The 12,569-nt window shown below is 42.5% G+C and overlaps 1 protein-coding gene across 1 annotated transcript; it reads left to right on the plus strand.

The window, feature by feature from the left end:
* Nucleotides 1-265: 265 nt before the first annotated feature.
* Nucleotides 266-12,282, plus strand: nsmaf (neutral sphingomyelinase (N-SMase) activation associated factor). Its single transcript, XM_010783178.1, has 31 exons — nucleotides 266-377; nucleotides 1,227-1,313; nucleotides 2,076-2,154; nucleotides 3,034-3,095; nucleotides 3,464-3,500; nucleotides 3,617-3,667; nucleotides 4,052-4,123; nucleotides 4,302-4,349; nucleotides 4,529-4,581; nucleotides 4,699-4,828; nucleotides 4,916-4,987; nucleotides 5,076-5,184; nucleotides 5,473-5,649; nucleotides 5,841-5,920; nucleotides 6,165-6,255; nucleotides 6,767-6,830; nucleotides 7,087-7,138; nucleotides 7,312-7,432; nucleotides 7,569-7,700; nucleotides 7,782-7,824; nucleotides 7,904-8,070; nucleotides 8,543-8,654; nucleotides 8,943-9,001; nucleotides 9,480-9,547; nucleotides 9,634-9,701; nucleotides 9,783-9,906; nucleotides 10,076-10,159; nucleotides 10,315-10,465; nucleotides 11,444-11,546; nucleotides 11,777-11,886; nucleotides 12,030-12,282. Exons 1-31 carry the CDS (start codon nucleotides 340-342, stop codon nucleotides 12,122-12,124), a joined length of 2,739 nt encoding a protein of 912 aa, XP_010781480.1. The 5' UTR covers nucleotides 266-339; the 3' UTR covers nucleotides 12,125-12,282.
* The last annotated feature ends 287 nt before the right edge of the window (nucleotides 12,283-12,569 follow it).

Here is a 12,569-nt window from a genome sequence, read left to right on the forward strand (position 1 = left end):
AATCACTGCTACACTTTTCAAACATTCATGGGCCAATTTTAACGGTAATTTCTTAAAAACTATTTTTGAAAAAAATCCTTAAATGCAGGATAAAAATACATAAAAACATTATCATGCCATTTGTTTTATTTTTGATAAGGTATCTCGGTTAAATGTTGTTAATTCGTTATGGTATCCCGAAATACAGTCGGAGTGGAGCCTCTCCTTTTTATTGTTATGGTATCGTTTGTCTCATGCAGTCACGTCACGTGGTATCCAGCAAGTTTCCGTGTTTACAGAGATGTGAACAGAACAGACTGCTCGGTGTCTCTTTACTTCTTTAAAGGATGGTGTGCAGTCATGGCTTTTTTAAAGAGGAAAGAACGAACTAAAGAAAGGTTTGTGCTGCTTCTCCTGCTGTTGGCATAGCATTATTTCAGAAAGTGTAGGTCATTCTGTGGGTTTAGTCCGGTGTTTCTCTCGGCTGTGGCTGAGTCTCATTATAGCGCCAGGCTGGGCCACTCCGCTAATGAGCGCTTCACTGTCAGCTGTGTGATGCACTTTCTTTATTGAAGACACAATGAGCGGCCTCGCTTAGCAGCAGGAGTTCAGTCTGTGCTTTTAATAACGCAATTAATAAGTGTTTTCATACCAAACCGTTATATGTCCAATGTCTCCTTCAACTGAACACATACAACTTCTTTTGACTCCATATCACCTTAAATATAAATCCTCACGAAGCTAGTTTTGACCTGAAAGAAGCAACACTATCTATATTCAACTGATATGAATATCTCCACAGAGATATCCACCAAAGTGCATAAAATACATTATCGTGGCCATTGTGAACATATGGAAAAAGTCTTATTGATTGATCAAATCCTTCATTACTTCTTAGACCCTATATGTTTCACATTTACCAGAAGAGAATCTCTTAAAAGCTTTAAAATCATTTTCAAAGTGGTTCTGATCTAAAGGGAGGCATTGGATTTCCAGACTCAGTGCACTTTACTGTGGCTTTACTTTGTCAGGAAGAAGAATTAAGCGTCCACTGTTTCAGCTGAAGTGAATAACTGTTTGCATTAAACATTCACTCAAACAACTTTTCAGATTTCCGGAATGAGTTGTGGTTGTATTGTCCCCTATACTAATCCTAGATGTTTGTATAGTGGTGGGTTAACACTCCAGCTGCCTTTTACAGTAGATTCCTGTTATTTGACATTAAACATATTGTTGTTTTCCTGTAGATTTTCCCTCCTGTTGTTGGATTTGGAGGAATATTATTTTGAACAGCACACTGCATACCACGTGACAACCTGTTCAGAGAAGGAGAGGTAATTCATATTCTCTAATATGCTGTATCTTCTAGTAGCATCAGTCACCTAACAATATGTGACTATATGAATGTAGTTTCTATGTCGGTTCGCCAGTTTCTTTTTATATCAACCTTCCTGTAATATGTGATCATCTTCATCACCATGTTGTGATGCAAACCCTAATAGTGGTTGGAACAAGATAATACATCATATCCTGTTAGCTATGTTTGTAGAACTTTATTTATTTGTCAGTTTTTTTGCATGTACTAATATTAACTCAAATCTTTTAAGCTTATGGCGGTTTTGTTAGGAGCAGCTGTTCAAACAACATCTTATCCTTTTATAATGTCTTGAGCAAACTGAAGAAAAGTCACCAGACACTCAGAAGAAGACTATGCAGACATATTAGTTTGATTGTCGTATAATACGTTTCCAAAGATGTGAAGGAACCGTTTTTATGTGAAAAGCAGTTTCCTTATGACAAATGATTAAATGTTACTGTGATAATAATGCCAGTTTGTACCAGTCGGCACGCTGTATTTTTTACGCCATTGCCAACGCTGCAGTTACCCGGTGAATGCTCTATTGATGTTAATAATGTTTATTTTATCCAAGCACTTATGTCCCCACCACTTTTCAACACAAAGTGCTTCTTCTGAAATATGTGTATTCATGGGTTGTATTTGAAGGATTCTTTACTGCAGTGCTTAAAGTATAAATGTCGTTTTATCATTTGGCTAAAAGTGCTAACAAGCTAACATTTAGCTATTGTCCTTTCAGAAAAGTCAGAGGCTCGTTCAAGGTCTGCTCCAGATCTGTCATATTTGATCCAGAGGATGTTTCAGAGCCAATTTTAAAGGTTTGTTTCAACAGTTTTTCTGTAGCCCCGGACAACTCTCCCTCAATAATATAATAATACATTAACCGTGCTTTACCTGAACCTCATCGTGACACTAGAGAGGACGGCAGGATTGTAATTTCCAGTGTACAGCGAATGCAATTATTATGCAAAAGATGATTTCCAAGGCACACCTTAATATGATCATTCTAGTTATAAAAACAATAACAGAATAAATGAAAAACAGTTATGAAATACTATATGACAGTAAAACAAAAACACAGCTTAAAAGGGGAGTGATTTGTAAAATATCCAAAAAGTAAATCTGTTTACATTTCTGTTTCATCTGGGTGTTGAGAGATGTATCCATAGATCTCTTCATGTTGCTCTCAAAGTGCACCAGATTGATGCTTTTAACTTCAACATTTAAAAAAAATCTTCCTGGTGGTGCATGCCCCCAAACCCACCTAGGTGAGGTTAGATCCCCCCTAGAGGATGTGAGGTCCACTCCCACTTATAAAAATGTGCGTGCGGGGGTGTTGCAGTAGAAATGTCCACTGTAGCACCTGGTACCTTAACGGGAAACCCTACATGTTTGAGCACCCTCTATGACACGCCAAGCTACCCCAGACAAATCTCTGGCGCCGCCACTGTGGGCTAAGCCCCGGATGTCTCCAGGTCCAGGACACGCCCCTGTTCAACATACTGAAACCCATGCTCTATTCATATCAAAGCCAGTTTTGCCCACACTTTATCCATTTGCATGTTTTGCATGGAGGTTATATTCTTTAATGTGCGTCTGCTTTGCAAAAGAGGCAGTGAACAGGCTGTGATTAGAAGAGAATACATAATGACTTCAGGGTTCCTGCTTATACCCTGAACTCCTCTCTGTTTCTGCAGATCCCTCTTCGAGACTGCAAGAAGATAGAGTTTGTGGAGAGAGAGAGCAACCCTTTCAATGAGTGAGTGTTCTTCTTCTGTAGCGCTGTCAACACACTGATGTTGATTCAGTTGGTTGAACTGGTCTGGGAACTTTAAAAAAGGGAATGCAAATGTTAAACTAGGAACTAAACTTGGAAACCAACTCTAAAACCAACATTTACAAATAAATGAGCAACCTATATTTGATGATTTAGAACACACTATGAAGTCTGGATGACAAACCCAGAGAGTTGAGTTTGGTACACATTTGCTCTAAGTTATTCTATGTTGCCTAAATGTCCATTTCACTTTTTAAATTTGGGATTTAGTTTTGGTTGGAACTTTCCATTTAAAAAAAGGAATCCAAGTAAAGTAATGACTTATTGTGTGTGTTGTGTTTTCCTCATAGTCCGAGACCATCTGTCATCTCTATTTCATGTGTGCAGGTAGGTCATCGTTCAAATGTAACACAGCTGACCAAATGGGATAAATATGGACAAAGATAAATGAATATTTGTCATGACAGCTTCACAAAGTATAAACATTTACACTTTGATTTCAGGCTATCTACATCAAGGAGAGCAATGTCATAGCACCTTACAGAAATGAAAGGGTGAGTCAGTGAATGTATAACGATGTTTAAATGCCAGGAGCAGTTTGCACAGACTGGACTTTCCTCTTTATTGTCTGTTTGTTTCTAGTGTAAAAATGCATCCATGCCAATCTGCAAGTCTGTGCACGTGTTATGGTATACTCTGTTTTTGCCGGTGGAGTTGAAGTAGTTTTCAGAATACTGTCAGTCACATATGAGTTTTCACAGCCTCAGATCAAATGTGGACCTCAGCCATCTGAAGACTACAGTGATGTGTCATCAGTGCACAAGTACTGATCTCATGCTGATTCTCTCACTCAAACTGAAACATGGCAATAAGTTGAGCAGATCAAACAGAAAAGGCTCAGAGATGAAATTGAAACACTTCTCTCATCACTTTGGCAGGGGGCAAAGAAAGTGACGTTCCAGTTGGAAGATTGGAGTAAAACAGAAGATGTGGTTCAGACATTCCTTCAGGTACGTAGCTTTTCCTCCATAATTGTGGCTCTAGGATTGGGAGGTACATTTACATCCAATGATATCTCCGAGTTATGGCAACCGGGCAGTGTGTTTAATAAACAGCTGTTCCACACAGGGGGAATGCATTCATTGGATTTTTACTGCTGCTAATTTACACTCTTGATACATTTTGCAGCTCCACAGGGCGTCCTGTCTGGAGAAGCTTGGAGACCAGACTGCGATGGTGAGTCAATCAATACTGAAAGTTCAAGCACACACACAGCGGGCCTCTCAAGTCTTAAAGATGGTGGAATGATGAAAGTGTACTTTATTCACTCGACCTCCTTTCCTTTAGTGCATGGTTCTTTTTGTTAAAGCATGGTAACTTTCATGATCAAACACACAGTTCTTGTGTATTTCTAGATTGCCGCCATTTTACAATCACGCCTGGCGAGGTCTTCTTTTGACAAAAACTGGTATGTCCGCTTTGATTCACATATCGCTGTCTGCACACTTTGTAATGAGACATAATGATTAAGAAGTGTCTGCTGGAGTATGCAGCTGGATGATGAACTGTTGGGACTGATGTGAAGCTTTCAGAGCATGGCAGAGAAGCCTCACATGGAGTGTGCCGTGGAGATGGTCCTGCCTCTGGTGTCCAACCCCGGCCACGTCTGCATAACGGATGGAAGCCTCTACTTCCAGCCTCTCAATGGATATCCGGTGAGACGCCACATCTGAGTGGACATGTTGAGAGCTTTTATTGAGCTGAGGTCATAATATCATGTTTTATATGACGTGTCATTCCAGGAGCAGGTCATTCAGATCAGACTCAACAGAGTGAGGAGGATTTACAAGAGACGGCATACACTCAGACCTCTGGTGCGTACGACTGGGAGGAGTTAGTACATTAATAATACGGACGAAATCATTTGAATCCTCGTGTCTGTGTGCGTCTCGTCTCACCCAGGGCCTGGAGGTGTTCTGTACTGAGAATGACTTCTGCTCCGACATCTACCTGAAGTTTTACAAGACGGCTGACAGAGATGAGATCTACTACTACATCGCTACTTTCCTGGGTGAGAAAGCTCAATATCTCTAGTTCCTCCTACACGGCCTTGTGTCTGTAAAGCAAGAAGGTCAACAGTTTGAAAGTCTTATAGATTGAAATGTGACTTTGTCTGTGTTCCTATCATCAAACAGCTTTCATTTCAGCTGGCCTAAAAAAGGCTCTCTAAAAACTCTCTTTAATGATGCAAATGCCATGATGACAAATATTGGCGTTTATTGGTAAAAGCCGAAAACACATGCATTCTAACATTTCTGTTTTCCTCCTCCTCCTCCTCCTCCTCCTCCTCCTCACTCAGAGAACCACGTGACGGAGCACACAGCAGAGAGCTACATGCTGCAGTGGCAGCGCGGCCATCTGAGCAACTACCAGTATCTGCTCCACCTCAACAACCTGGCTGACCGCAGCTGCAACGACCTCTCTCAGTACCCCGTCTTCCCCTGGGTCCTCGCAGACTACTCCAGCCCCCAGTTAGGTGGGTCACCTGATTCATAAATAACAGCACATATTACTGCAGGTGCCTATAGTGATCATGCTCATTAAGCATCCAGCTTCAAGGGTTACTGTATTTATCATCAAGTTGTCATAGTAACGGATTGATATTAAGCTATAATCATCCATATACATACATACATCCGTAGCTTATACTCTCCCTCTATTTCCCAGATCTGACCAGCGAGGCCACATTCAGGGACCTGAGCAAACCTGTGGGAGCTCTGAACAAAGAGCGACTAGACCGACTGCTGGTGAGTCTCTGAATCGTACATTTAGTGAAGGTGCTAACAATGTGGCTGTAACTGTTTGTGACCATAAGCACATTTGTGAATTGTACTGTTTTTTCAATGAGGCTCATTTGCATAAAAAGGATCCGGTTATACCCCAATTGAATGCCTCATTTAAAATATGGATATAGCAAAGGAAAACTGAGATTGCTTGGTAGCAGACTTAGGGGTGTATTGGGCATCAGTAACAGAGTTGTCTCGTCCACAGTCTCGATACAGAGGGATGCCTGAGCCCCGCTTCATGTTCGGCAGTCACTACTCGTCTCCAGGCTACGTCCTTTTCTACCTGGTCCGAGTCGGTACGTCACACCTCCATCTTTAGAGCTACAGTGTATATGAAACTCTATATTCACAGCTTCCATTCAGTGTAAGCTGTGAACGGTCTGCACGCTTGTCTGTTCTGTAATATACTGTCTCTGTTTGTTATAGACTGAGGTGTGAAGCCTGTCAGTTCATTAACCAACATGTAAACCTCAAAGACTTCTTTATGCTTCAAACCTAATGCTATTAGATATTCTGATTCATCCAGCAGCCTCTTTTTTATATCTCGCATTGTTTTGGGCTGTAGAAAAAACTCTGTAGACCAAGACAAACGAAACAACAATACATAATACGTTACATTGCCTTTTCTTGGGTTATTTTCATCTCTATTGAGCCTCTTTCACTACAGCTGTTAACTATGTATTTCTGCAGGAATCTAAAAACCAATTACACAAAAAGAGCTTGGGTCATTTCTAATGAAAATCTTTTTTAAGACGTGGAAACGGTTGACTTTAAATGCCATCTCTGTTTCTGTGTTCTGCCCCTCAGCCCCTGAGCACATGCTGTGTCTCCAGAACGGCCGCTACGACCACCCAGATCGGATGTTCAATAGGTATCTACTCCACTTTGATAACCATGACCTGTAGGATATCATCTAAACATCAGGCCTATGTATTTTCCCCCTCATTTATTGGTTTTGGAATAATGACAATCTGGAACAATGTTACACTCAAATATAGATAAAGATATTTCCTGAAACTGTACAAACACATTGAGTATTCTATTTATATTTAGTCTGTAAATAATAACACTGCATATTTACTGCTTACATTTTCCATTTGAGTGTGACCCTCTTGGATTTCTTACAGCATAGGTGATACGTGGAAAAACTGCTTAGACGGGGCAACAGACTTCAAAGAGGTAAAACATGACTTATGTAAATGTCACTTAGACACTATATGAAAACAAATATCTTTCTAGAAGTTAAGAGTTTGTGTGTTTTAGTATTCACCAAGAAAAACATGGTGTCTTCAATGGTTTCTGTCTAAGAATTAGTTGGATGTTTTTGTATGAATGTTCTTCCTGGTTCGCAGTTGATTCCAGAGTTTTATGGGAATGACTGCAGCTTCCTGGAAAACAAACGTAATCTTGGTTTGGGGAGGAGACAGAACGGGAGCTTGGTCGGGGATGTTGTTGTCCCGCCCTGGGCCTCAGGTAACTTCCTCACATCTGTTCATGGTGTGCATGTCATCTCTGTTACACCCGCTGACAACATTATGGTATACTCTTGTCTCTGTTGTTCTACCAAATATTAAAACTCTCACGTTCACTGTGTCCTGTTTGACTCCAGATACCAGTGATTTCCTCCAGAAGCACAAGACAGCGCTGGAGAGTCAGTACGTGTCGGAGCACCTTCACGAGTGGATCGACCTGGTGTTCGGCTTCAAGCAGAGAGGCAGTGAAGCTCTCGCAGCCCATAATGGTGAAGAGACCTGCAGCTGTTTCTTTCAAATCAAACCAACCAGACGTGGAAAAAGCTCACATTCATCTCTTTGTTTTTCAGTGTTTCACCCTCTGACCTATGAAGGAGGTGTAGACTGTGATAGGTACATGGAAAACCACTCGTGAGTATTATTAAAGATATTTGTCATTATTTCTTTGATCTAACTTTCCATTTCTCTGAAGCATCGAGGACCCTGACCAGAGGATCGCCATGCTGACACAGATCCTGGAGTTCGGCCAGACGCCCAAACAGCTGTTCACCACCCCTCACCCTCAGAGGATCACCCCCCGGTTTCACAACATGACCCGAAGCCCCAGCAGCAACTCACCTGTCAGCGACCTGTCTCCAGGTACAATCACACACAAACTGAAAAACCTTGTGAACCTACCGTGCAAAGTGCTGCATGGTCTGCTGCCGATGTTGATTCCTGGCTTTATCTGGAGAAGACAGATAGTCTGAGTATTCTGTAAATGCAGCTCTAGTTTTGTGCAGTTTGGGAGGCATTGTATTTCAGTGAATCATCCCCGTAAGATTAGAGTAGTTCTCTTCTTCTGAGGGTGGGTACATGCAAACTGATGTCATTAAAGCACTTAAATCATAGACAACATGTGTCTAATAATAACATGTAGTGTGTCCAAACATTTTCAACCGACCTAAATCATTTCTTTGCTGATTTTACAAGGAAATAGAAATAATGCAATAATCTGCTCAGTACGGCTGATTTCATTTATTTCCAGGTATTAGTGGCATAATGGTAGACTGGCATGCGCTGCATCCACCACCAGGCATTGATAAAGATGTCCTCTTTGTCCCTACTGCAGCCTCTCAGAGTGAGGACTCGTCCTTTGAAGACCTGACGGAGGAGAGCAGGAAGTTATCCTGGGCGAACATCGGAAATCTGAAACCCATCTCCAGCCACAAGATCCATAAAGAGTAAGTCAGGAGGCATCCAGGTTGAACTGCTAGTCCACATATAACTGAGAAAAGCTCTGGTTCAAGCAAGAGGAAGTGCATGCAAAGCTAGTATCGGGTCGGCAGCTGCAGAAAATAATATTTGTGAAGACATTTGTAGAGGAGTGTGAGTCGAGGACAGGTTTCTGCTTGAATACATCTTTGCTAAATGTACTGGTGTGACTGTTATGTTAACCCCCCCCCTGCACGTTTCCTTCTGGATGCGTATGCCCTTTCTCGTGTAATTGAGTCTTTCTGTGTCACGTGCAGGGCTGTGAGCGGCATCGCTGTGACCCAGGACGGGGCAGCTATATTCTCCACATCCCAAGGTCAGGAGAATATATAGATCAGAGGTGCAAGAAGGACCAAAATACTATTCTTCAGTTTAGTTTCACCTGTTAAATTCTGGTCCATAATGGTTTAAGATTTAACTCTGTAACAAATAACTAGTTTGTGTAATTTTAAACGGGTAACATCATCCCTAAGTTTCATTATGGAGTCATTTGAGTGGCATTGTGGGAAGTGGTTTTATAGCTGCTCAATGTATGGCCTCTTCTCCCTCTAGTGGCCCGTTGGGGTTCCTCCATTATGGTGCAAAATGATGTCATCCCAGTAAGAACCTCACAGGGGATAAGACCACACTTAACGGTTGAATTAGTTCATCCAAGTAGAAAGGGAGAACAAATAGCAGATTGGTTCAAAAATCCTCTGATTAGTTTATTTTAAACTGAAATGGGTGTTTTCTCATTGGTGGGGAAACAAACTGTTGGACTCAGCAATACTCAGCTGTATGACTCTTTGTTCCAGACTCAACCCTTAAAATGTTTTCCAAAGAGTTGAAGGACTTCCAAAGAAGCATGTCCTTCTCTAACATGGTACAGTATGCAGCTGTATTTACGTTTCACCATCTCTCTAAACATTTTGAACTCTCTGAACAATAAACGATGTGGCTTTCTTTCAGGCATTATCATCATGTCTCATGTTGGCTGATGGAAAAACGGTGGTGTGTTCTTCCTGGGACAACAATGTGTATGTATAATATCCAAGGACAAATGATATCAAAAGGATCTGCGTGACCACACACTGATCCATATGTCTCTCTTCCCTTAGTTATTTCTACTCCATCCCATACGGCAGGCGGCAGGACACTCTGATGGGCCATGACGACGCTGTCAGTGAGATGTGTTGGTTTGATGAGCGGCTGTACACGGCGTCCTGGGACTCCACCGTCAAGGTAAAAAAAGTGATGCTGTTTATAAAGCAATGGATTTATCAGGCAACATAAATCTCAGAAAGATTGAGAGTCGGGGAAGAATGGCAGTGATACAACATGACAGCAATGTGCATGAATTCATTTTGTGTTGTGTCTAAGAGAGAGGTGACCATTGCTGTTTGTTTCACAGGTCTGGCAATGCCCTTCTGATAGCTCGTCCAATCACAAGAGATCCCAGTTTGAGTTACTGGCCGAGTTGGAACATGATGCTGGGGTGAGTGTGGACGCTCGCACTGCATTTTGAAGCACAAGTTTATTATTTATTATCGCTGTCATTCATAAAGAGGAACTGAAACGTGTTGGGATCAAAGCCCAAACACTGAAAGGTAGTAGAGAGCACTCAAAACATGCACGTGTGTCTCCCTGCAGGTGAACACCATTGGTCTGAATCCAGCGGGCACCCTGCTGGTGTCGGGCTGTAAAGACGGGGCGGTCAGCCTCTGGGACACCAGCAGCTACACCTCCCTGCAGCAGGTCCACTGCCACACGGGGACCATCCACCACACGGCCTTCAGTCCAGGTGGGTGTTACACCAGCCCGCTGATTTTCACCATGGCTCTTCTGTCATTTTTAATGAAACTATGCCTGGTTTCTACAAAATGACTACTATATAGGAAAAAAACGACATAGTATAGTTTGTTGAAAATATGGAAAAAAGGCATAAGGCGCTTTCTCACCAAGTACTTTTCCCACAAAGGTTCCTGAGAACTAAGTACAGATCGCGTTTACACCGGAAATGAGTTCCTGGGGGTGGATTAGGCAAATGAAGCCGCTGACGTCACTTCTTCTTCTTTTGCTTTGGGTTTACTGGCAGGCCGCAAACAACTTCACGGCGTATACTGCCGCCCAAAGTCCCCGGAGTTGGGGACTGGCTTCAGTAGAAGCTGCTGGGACTCCCAGCAGCTTCTACTGAAGCCTTCCGAGTAAAACGGCCAGAACCTCCGCATCTCCACCGCTCCCATGCTTTATTTTGTGTTGTCATAAGTTAGTCTCTCTGCGTTTCTGCACTGGGCTAATGCTAATGCTAATAATGCAATGCGAGGATAATAAAATGGCGGCTTCAAAAACGTTTTTGGGAGTTTGACGAGGCGTGGTTTGCATTCCGCTCAGCCAATCAGACATAGGAACCTTTTTCTCCCACGAAAGTCCCTGCTCTCTAGCAGGGACTGAAAAGGGGGTAAAAAAGGTTCTCTAGAACTAATTTAGTTCCTGGGACTTTTTGGTGTGAACGCAACTAAATCGTAGTTCTGAGGAACCTTTGTGGGAACGCGCCTATAGGATCGTTTTTGTCATTCTTATCGACATACTAAACTGTTTGTTTTTTGTATTTTTTCCACATAGTATACTATGTCGCCATACAATAAAACTGCATAGTATAAGCATGTCAGAAATCTGAGAAATAACGTAATGGCGAAAATGTGAAGAATAAAAAACGGCATAGTATAGTGTTGAAAATATGATAGATCTATACATTCCAAATCAACACTTGTGTCCTCAGACAGCAGACACGTCCTGAGTGTCGGCGCTGACTCCTGTATGAAGGTCACTGACGTCCAGACAGGAATGGTGATATCGTCTGTGAAAGCTGAGGAGGAGCAGAGGTAAGAGCAGGAGAGGCAGATTTCAGCTCCTCAGTCGTACGCAACTGAGTATTTGTTTCATGTATTTGTATTGAAGTAAGTTTATGTTCTCCTCGTATGTATATTACGTTGAATTAGTCTCTACGTTGCCTAGTCTAGCCTGGGCGTAAGCTCTTAACAACTGTAGCCCATTGAAATAAGAACATATGATATATGCTGCAGCTCAAAAGGAGTTCTTGCTGTGGGTTCAGGTGCTTCTGCTGGGACGGGAACTCGGTGCTGTGTGGGGGGGGGTCAGGGGACCTCCTGCTGTGGGACCTGCTCAGCAACACAGTCACCAAGAGGATCCCCGCACACTCAGGTACAGCTACCTGGTTAAATGTCGATGTGCATGATTTGTACCAATAGCTCTAATGCTAAATGTGACATCAAATAAGTAGGTCTTTTCTGTGTACTTCCAGAAATGATAAGGTCATGATGCATATTGTGTTCCTCCTGTAAAAGGTGCTGTCACGGCCATGTGGATGAGCAAGCTGTGCTCCACGGTGATCACCGGCGGGGAGGACAGACAGATCGTCTTCTGGAAGCTCCAGAGTTAAAGGACGCTTTCTTCACAATCCATCTGCTGAGGAGATAAAAACCTTTCTGGACTAAACCGGCCAAGTATCCTGTAGACGATGACTATCTGACTTCAAACAGAGACTCACTAAACTGTTGAGGAGCTGAACACGTCCAGTATCAAAGCAGTTTTCTCCGAGTCTCTGTTTGAAGTCAGATAGTCATCGTCTACAGGATACTTGGCCGGNTGTATGACCTTTTGTTTGGTTTAGCATTGAGAGCAGCTAGGAGAAAACTGCTCTGTGATACTGGACGTGTTCAGCTCCTCAACAGTTTAGTGAGTCTCTGTTTGAAGTCAGATACTTGGCCGGTTTAGTCCAGAGAGGTTTTTATCTCCTCAGCAGATGGATTGTGAAGAAAGCGTCCTTTTAACTCTGGAGCTTCCAGAAGACGATCTGTCTGTCCTCCCCGCCAGTGATCACCGTG

The sequence above is a fragment of the Notothenia coriiceps genome, unplaced genomic scaffold (assembly GCF_000735185.1).
Source record: "Notothenia coriiceps isolate Sejong01 unplaced genomic scaffold, NC01 NC01_scaffold00024822, whole genome shotgun sequence".
Classification (NCBI taxonomy): domain Eukaryota; kingdom Metazoa; phylum Chordata; class Actinopteri; order Perciformes; family Nototheniidae; genus Notothenia; species Notothenia coriiceps.

Bases quoted from the DNA above. Each gene is read 5' to 3' on its own strand.
- nsmaf (XM_010783178.1), top strand. From the start codon at position 340: ATGGCTTTTTTAAAGAGGAAAGAACGAACTAAAGAAAG. The intron at 2,155-3,033 runs GTTTGTTTCAAC...CTGTTTCTGCAG, and splicing joins TTTCAGAGCCAATTTTAAAG to ATCCCTCTTCGAGACTGCAA. The intron at 6,256-6,766 runs GTACGTCACACC...TCTGCCCCTCAG, and splicing joins TTTCTACCTGGTCCGAGTCG to CCCCTGAGCACATGCTGTGT.